The 7,579-nt window shown below is 41.0% G+C and overlaps 2 protein-coding genes across 7 annotated transcripts in view; one reads left to right on the top strand and one right to left on the bottom strand.

Annotated features, from left to right (window-relative positions):
• Nucleotides 1–435: 435 nt before the first annotated feature.
• Nucleotides 436–5,126, bottom strand: LOC110489736 (uncharacterized protein C9orf152-like). Its single transcript, XM_021562577.2, has 2 exons — nt 4,096–5,126; nt 436–3,564 (listed from the first exon to the last, which is right to left on the bottom strand). The coding sequence occupies exons 1-2, from the start codon at nt 4,319–4,321 to the stop codon at nt 3,056–3,058; spliced, it is 735 nt and encodes a 244-aa protein (XP_021418252.2). The 5' UTR covers nt 4,322–5,126; the 3' UTR covers nt 436–3,055.
• Nucleotides 5,127–6,699: 1,573 nt separating this feature from the next.
• Nucleotides 6,700–7,579, top strand: part of xylb (xylulokinase homolog (H. influenzae)) — a 62,188-nt gene continuing 61,308 nt past the window's right edge. For 5 of the 6 annotated variants that reach the window (XR_005036057.1, XR_005036058.1, XR_005036059.1 and 2 more), the window contains exons 1-2: nt 6,700–6,856; nt 7,319–7,401. Coding sequence is in view for 2 of the 6 variants with exons in the window: in XM_036943978.1 (XP_036799873.1) it covers nt 6,803–6,856; nt 7,319–7,401 (137 nt within the window). In the remaining 4 variants the exon portion in view is untranslated. The remainder of the gene's footprint in view (nt 6,857–7,318; nt 7,402–7,579) is intronic. The other variant, XM_036943979.1, reaches the window with a different exon arrangement.

Genomic DNA, 7,579 nt, shown 5'->3' with positions numbered 1-7,579 from the left:
ATGGATAGCCTTCATTTCTCAGAACAAGAATAGACTGACGAGTTTCAGAAAGAAGTTCTTTGTTTCTGGACATTTTGACCTTGTAAACGAACCCACAAAAGCTGATGCTCCAGATACTCAACTAGTCTAGAGAAGGACAGTTTTATTGCTTCTTTAATGAGAACAACCGTTTTCAGCTGTGCTAACATAAATGCAAAAGGGTTTTCTAATGATCAATTGTCCTTTTAAAAGTATAAACTTGGATTAGCTAACACAATGTGCCATAGTAACACAGGAGTGATGGTTGCTGATAATGGGCCTCTGTACGCCTATGTAGATATTCCATTAAAAATCTGCCGTTTCCAGCTACAATAGTCATTTACAACATTAACAATGTCTACACTGTATTTCTGATCAATTTGATGTTATTTTAATGGACAAAAAATTAGCTTTTCTTTCAAAAAACAAGGACATTTCTAAGTGACCCCAAACTTTTGAACGGTAGTGTATATAAATGCTGTAAGTACAGAAATCGTTTGCACACTGGGAAATTAATATCCAACTAGTCAGTGACAACTGTTTGGCATTTGTGACAAACTGAGCTTATTACAGTATTATAGACATTACGTCCTGGGATTTCCTATGATCTTCTATGTAGAACCCCTTCTAACGACTTTTGAGCAAAACATGTGCTTGTTTGTGAGAGTCTGTTTTTCATAGATGGCTTTTAAGTGTGTAGCTCAAACCATACGGACTCTACAGACGTCTTTGTAAAAAAGACCCTGCCCCTTCGGGACCCGCCCTTGTCTCTCAGACACCACTCTAGCTCAGCCCCTGTTAATCATACATACTAGCAGTTGGTATGTGCAGATACAGAAGAAATCGACAAATCCAAAGGGAAAAGGGGATGCCTAGTCAGCTGTACAACTGAATGCCTTCAACTGAAATGTGTCTTCTGCATTTTACCCGGTGCGGGGGGCTGCCTTAAATCGTCATCCACGTCTTCGGTGCCCGGCACAACCCATGTAGCTCCAACACAAAATGTTTAAAAGGGGATAGAAGTCCAAAACGTGCCTGCGTTACGGTGGGACTCATTGGGTTAATGTAGCTAATACAATGTTTCGTTATGTTTTATTCTACCTGTTAATACCCTAACAATTTGTAAGTGGACTCTTGCATATTTTCCTGGGATGAATGCTGTAATTAAAAACAAAAGTGCACCATTGTCTGTAGCCTAATCATGTGCCTTGTTTCAGCCCAGATTTGCAATCCTTGTATTGACAATATACTAAAATCTTCAGTAGGCTTTTCAACTCTGCAATAACAATGCTCCAATGACAATGCATAATAAATTGTGCACACAACCTTCATCTAAATGTTTGGGGTCAGATTAGGAGATGGGCTCGGTCCTGAGACTATGAAGCTGACAACACTGAGTTTACAACACGTGCAGAGACTGACACGTGACAACACACCGTCTAATAGAGGGAAGAACATCAAAATCATGGTAGGGCCTACCTTTTAAAATGACTCATACAAACAGTTGTGATGTGATTTTAAAATGTTCATTATGTATTTGGTAGTACTGTATACAGGCTACTATATTTAATTAATGCATCATGTCTTCACATTCCATCTGTATTGCTGGGATTCATCTTATTGTATGACAATAAAATGCACACCAGAGAATAATCAGTCATTTTCAAGTCACATATTTGTTCAGTGGCAACAGCCTGTCATTATTTCCAGTGGAGGCTGCTGAGGGGACGACGGCTCATAAGAATGGCTGGAAAGAAGCAAATGACATGGCATCAAACACATGGTACCCGTGTGTGTCATGTCTTTGTTATCATTCCATGTATTCCGCTCCAGCCTTTACCACAAGATCTTCCTCCCCAATTAAGGTGCCACCAACCTCCTGTGTTTTTAATTGAACCCTATCAGTCCCGAGACACCAGTAAAAATAGTCTTTTCATTAATCTGACTTTTATTTATCTGCATGTCCAGCCCTTATATTTAACCTCACAATTAAGTGTTTTACCATTTTCCTTTCAGGACAACCAGGGCTACAGGTAGAACACAAGTTAATTTGACATAAACAGTTGTATTCATGAGTTTAATTGACAAATGTCAACAAACAAAAAAGAAGCTCAGCCGAAGCAAAAACCTGACTAAATTAATTTATGTAAATGTTGTAACTATAGAAATTGTTTCCTCACTGGGAAATGAATATCCAACTAGTCTGGTGTTTGGGACAGAAACTGTGAGCTTATTACAGACACTATGTCATGGGATTTCCTTTGATTTTCTATGTACAAGAACCCCTTTACCTTCTAATGACTCTTGAGCAAAACATGTGCATGTTCGTGAGAGTCTCAGTTTTTCATAATGGCTTTTAAGTGTGTAGTTCAAACCATACGGACTTTACAGACATTTTTGTAAAAAAGACCCGGGCCCCTTCAGGATCTGCCCTTGTCTCACAAACACCACTCTCAGCCCCCGTTAATCACACAGACTAATGGTTGGTATGTACAGATACAGAATAAATAGACAAATCCAATGGCACAACCCATGTAGCTCAAACACACACTGTTTAAAAAGGGTTTGTAGTAATAAAAATAATGCCTGCGTTATGGTGTAACTCATTGGGATAATGTAACTAAAACATTTAAATGTTTAGTTATATTTTATTCCACCTGTTATTACCCTAACAATGGTCTGTAAATGGTCTCTTGAATATTTTCCTGGGATGAATGCTGTAATTAAAAACCAAACATCGCACCATTGTCTGTAGGCCTAATCGTTTGCTCTCTGGGAAAAATAACGTTTCAAGACATTGAGTATTTCACTCAATGGGTGGAGATGGATCCCCTTCTCAGCTGGGATGAAACCCGAACGTTAACATATGATCCTATATAGGGCAAGGCACGACATCTTACATTATATTATTTGCATGGCTGCATACCAAATGTCCTTTATAGCAACAACAAGATTAGTTTAATTCTGCAGAAACATAGAAAACATTCTCTATTGCACTATAGACTGTAACGGACTCTTTCCCTCTCCTATAATCTGATCAGAATGATGAGTACATCCCAAGTCTCCTAGCAGCTTCCGACTTCTTGGGCCCTTTTCTTTGGGGGAAGGGGTAGTGGTGATGGGGGCAAGAGGAGAGAAGAGGCGGCCGCTGCCCCCCAAAACTCAGTTGTCTGGACAAAATGGCTGGGGCTGAGAACTTCCGGGAGCCTGAACTGCTGTTACTGGTACTCAACTCTACAGGATGGGTAGAAATAGAATCCCCCAACTCCTTCTCACTGGACGTCTCAGGAAAGTCTTCAGACAGCGAAGTAAAACTTGATTTACTGCCCGTGATTGTGGGGTTTGTATGTGGTGTTATAATGACGTTGGCCTGTCGGTGGATGCCCAAGGGTTTGCGCCATGGGGCTCTCTCCAGGTCCCCAACAAAGTCATTCTCAGACTCTGAGACCGACCTCTTCCTCTCGTGTTTGCTCTTCATCTCCTGGTTGACTGGGACTACATTGACCAGGGCTTGCCCACTGATTTCTGCTGCATCATCAGTTGAAACTGTTAGGAAATAGAATGGAAATGTACAGACAGGTTTACACAGTCATCTGCAATCAACCTTCCAGCTCAATGGAAAAGTACTGTAACAAAAATATTACTTTTGTTTGAATGACCACATTTCCAGTATAGCCTACATGCAGTATAACTGCATTTTGTTGCTCAAAGTAGGCTAGCAGGAAAAGCTTTTGCATGAAGAAAAAAAGTACCAAAGACCAGTGCTGCCATGTGTGTCCACAAGGACTCAAATTCACGTGATATAAATCAATTACTGCTACTTTGTTGCAACATGACCTTGAGGATGCACAATATTGTCTACAATTTAACAACTTGTTGCCAGTGCCAAACTGTTCAGACAACTGGGCCATGTTACGTTACCAAACGTTATTGAACATTGCAAATAGAAATTCCATGAATAAAGCCAACGTGATTCTTTATTCTACATGTCAGATAGGCATGTAAGCGTCCTGCTGAACGCAACCCCGGTTGGGTGCGTGCCAAGTTCTCGTAGCACTCTTGGAAAGCGATGTCTACCTTGTCTGAATAAAACCACCAGGGTCTGACGCTTTTGTTTCTCTTTAGTCAAGTTGTACTGTTCCGTCAAAAGTGCAATGTCCATCCTGGTTAGGTCCGCCACAATTTCGCTTTGGTCCGCTTCCTCGACCAAATGATTCACGTCGCCGTTGGCGGTTTCACTGCGACTCCGGGAACTTATCTGTTCCCAGGAACACTTCGAATTGGAACAGCAGCACGACAACATCCTTTTTGCATTGATAACCAATTTTGATTTTTATTTCCCCAATCAAAGAAGGCACAGCTGATAGAATGATAAGTAGTTATCCACCTGCTGCCGGCAGTATAGCCTATACGGCACTGTCTACATCTCAGTAGGTGTAGTGTAGGCTAGTCTAAAGTGGTTCAAAAGTTTGAGTGATGTGCAAACAATTGAGGACAATTGAAGGTTGCCCTTTTCTTTTACAGTAGACCATGTAGGTGTATGTGTAGTGTAGTTTTAGTGAAAACTGCTTATGTTTATGATAGGCTAAAGTAAAATAGGTGAATAGGTCAGTATATTATGAAGGAAAGTTCCAAACATAATAATGAAGGAAAGTTCCAAACATAATACATGGCCTACAGTAAACTAGGCTAGACAAACATCAAGTTACTTACATCTTCATACTATAGAATCCAGTAGTCTTTTATTATCTGTAGGCCTAACAATCAACATTGATTTACATGTTCATATATTATGTTCTGGAAAAATGTGTTGAATGACCCAGTTGTTACTTGGGCTGGCACTGACACAGTATGTTGACACAGTGTTGTTGAAGTTGTGGGTGAGTCCTGCTTTGGAGGGATGACTTAAATGGATGACATGGTGGTGCTGACACATCTAGCAAGTGTACCTGCGTTGCAAAAAAACTCACAGATAATTAGCCCTTAGTTCAATGCTTAGTCAACTCGGGAGTCCAATGCTTAGGGCTCCTGAGTGGCACAGTGGTCTAAGGCACTGCTTCTCAGTGCTAGAGCCTGGTTTGATTCCAGGCTGTATCACAACCGGACGTGACTGGGTGTCCTCATAGGGCGGCGCACAATTGGTCCAGCGTCGTCAGGGTTTGGCCGGGGTTGGCCATTATTGTAAATAAGAATTTGTTCTTAACTGGCTTGCCTAGTTAAATAAAGGTTAAATACTCACACATCACTCCTTTGCCTCAACATTATTGCCTGACACGTTCTCCTTACTAAAGCAGGGAGGCCTGTATTTCAAAGATATCATTACCACAGGGATTTTCTATGCAAACAGTCCCACTTCCATGAATTGTTTGTGGAGACCTGTGGATTTCCTGTTTCTGAAAAGTAAGCAATGAGCTGCTGATAACTCATGCAGCAAATTAAATGACAAAATGGATCTCTGTCTCTCTCTCTGTCTCTCTCTCTTCCCTGTCTTTCTTCCTGTCAGTCTGTCTGTCTGTCTCTCTGTGCGCATGAGTGTTCATCATGAACATTTAAATGTCCAAATAATAATAGCCATGGGTGGAGCATCTGAACCTAACTGAATGTCCTACCTTTTGCAACATTAGACCTAATAGACAATAAGGAATATATACTGAACAAAAATATATAAAAGCAACATGCAACAATTTCAACGATTTTACTGAGTTACAGTTCATATAAGGAAATCAGTCAATTGAAATAAATACATTCATTAGGCCCTAATCTCATTGGGCACGGGCACAGCCATTGGTGGGCCTGGCTCCCAAGTAGGTGGGCCTATGCCCTCCCAGGCCCACCAATGGCTGTGCCCGTGCCCAATGAGATTAGGGCCTAATGAATGTATTTATTTCAATTGACTGATCTACAGGAAGCCAGGCCCAGCCAATCAGAATGAGTAGTTCCCCACAAAAGGGCTTTATTACAGACAGAAATACACCTCAGTTTCACCAGCTGTCTGCGTGGCTGGTCTCAGACGATCCTGCAGGTGAAGACGCCAGATGTGAAGGTCCTGGGCTGGCGTGGTTACACGTGGTCTGCAGTTGTGAGGCCGGTTGGACGTAGTGCCAAATTCTCTAAAACAACATTGGAGGTGGCTTATGGTAGAGAAATTAACATTAAATAATCTGGCAACAGCTTCAGTGGACATTTCTGCAGTCAGCATGCCAATTGCACGCTCCCACAACTTGATATATCTGTGGCATGGTGCTGGGTGACAAAACTGTACATTTTAGTGGCCTTTTATTGTCCCCAGCACAAGGTGCACCTGTGTAATGATCATGCTATTTAATCTGCTTCTTGATATGCCACACCTGTCAAATGGATGGATTATCTTGGCAAATGAGAAATGTTCAGTAACAGGGATTTAAATACATCTGTGCACATAATCTGAGAGAAATAAACTTTTTGTGCATGTAGAAAAATTTCAACTCATGAAACATGGGACCAACACTTTACATGTTGCGTTTATAGTTTTGTTCAGTATATAGACACAGTATTTTTTGCTTGTCGTAAATGTTTGACGTTTGTCATGAAGTATTCAAAAAGCCACTCACCAGATCGTATTTGATTAAATAAAATGCAACGTAGGCTATATATAGCTAGAAGAGTTTGAGTCTTTAACTGCAGCCTATCTTGCATTTTTGGAGTGCGCTGCACCTTTAAACATGAACCCTGTGTGCACTGTTCAGTAACAGCGATACTGTGCTGCACTTCCAGTTTTGGGACCTAGAATTATGTGTTGACTGCAATGGCTGCGTCCACCGAGTCATTTTACCTGGGGTTTGATTTCAGCACTCAACAAGTAGGTTCGGATTATAATGCATGCTTAACGTCGTTCTGTTTGCAATATTGCCTATACGCACGCGCGTAGACTTTGTGTAACACGGAAGAAGAGATAAAACGATGAATCAGCAACTACAAATTAAGGCTCATCTGGAACATTTTACATAGCATAGGCCTACCGGAAGATAGCCTTTCAAATAACCCATGTGTACCATACTATATAAGCAATATTATACGCAATATTTAGTGGTTCTGGCATTCATTAATAAATTAAATGCGCGTGACATGTTTTTTCCTTTCATTCCACTGGACTTCGGACTTAGCCTAGACAAACATTGAATTGCTTATTTCATAACATTTTGCCATTCTTCCTACTACATTGGCACTACATTGGCTGCAAAGCAGGCACTTCTATTGCTTTTCCTGTATCCTACTGTAGCTCCTAAACGTACTCAACCCATTTCCCCAATTTTGTGTTCAGCTGAAGGTGGTTGCTGTTGATGGGAACCTAAGTGTTGTCCACCAGGACAATGTGCAGTTTGACAGTGAACTGCCAGAATTCGGGTAACACAAAATCAAAAAATACATTTCATAATGTGTAGGACGATATGTGCTGACAACTGATAAATAGCTATGTCCTCCTGACTATCACAGCACAATTCCAAGGCTGGCAAATCCTACACCCTTGATAGTAGGCTAGGCTACACAGTTTGGAAATAGTCAATGAAACTGACTTCTATCT

Source organism: Oncorhynchus mykiss, chromosome 15, assembly GCF_013265735.2.
Source record: "Oncorhynchus mykiss isolate Arlee chromosome 15, USDA_OmykA_1.1, whole genome shotgun sequence".
Lineage (NCBI taxonomy): Eukaryota > Metazoa > Chordata > Actinopteri > Salmoniformes > Salmonidae > Oncorhynchus > Oncorhynchus mykiss.
The sequence above is the reverse complement of the archived record's forward strand: the minus strand, read 5'-3'. Positions and strand labels throughout refer to the sequence as shown.

What these genes read in the sequence shown, in the direction of transcription:
- LOC110489736 (XM_021562577.2), bottom strand. Translation starts at nt 4,321, where the DNA reads ATGTTGTCGTGCTGCTGTTCCAATTCGAAGTGTTCCTGGGAACAGATA. An exon ending in GGTGGTTTTATTCAGACAAG is followed by an intron (nt 3,565 to 4,095) that starts GTAGACATCGCT and finishes ATTTCCTAACAG; the next exon opens with TTTCAACTGATGATGCAGCA.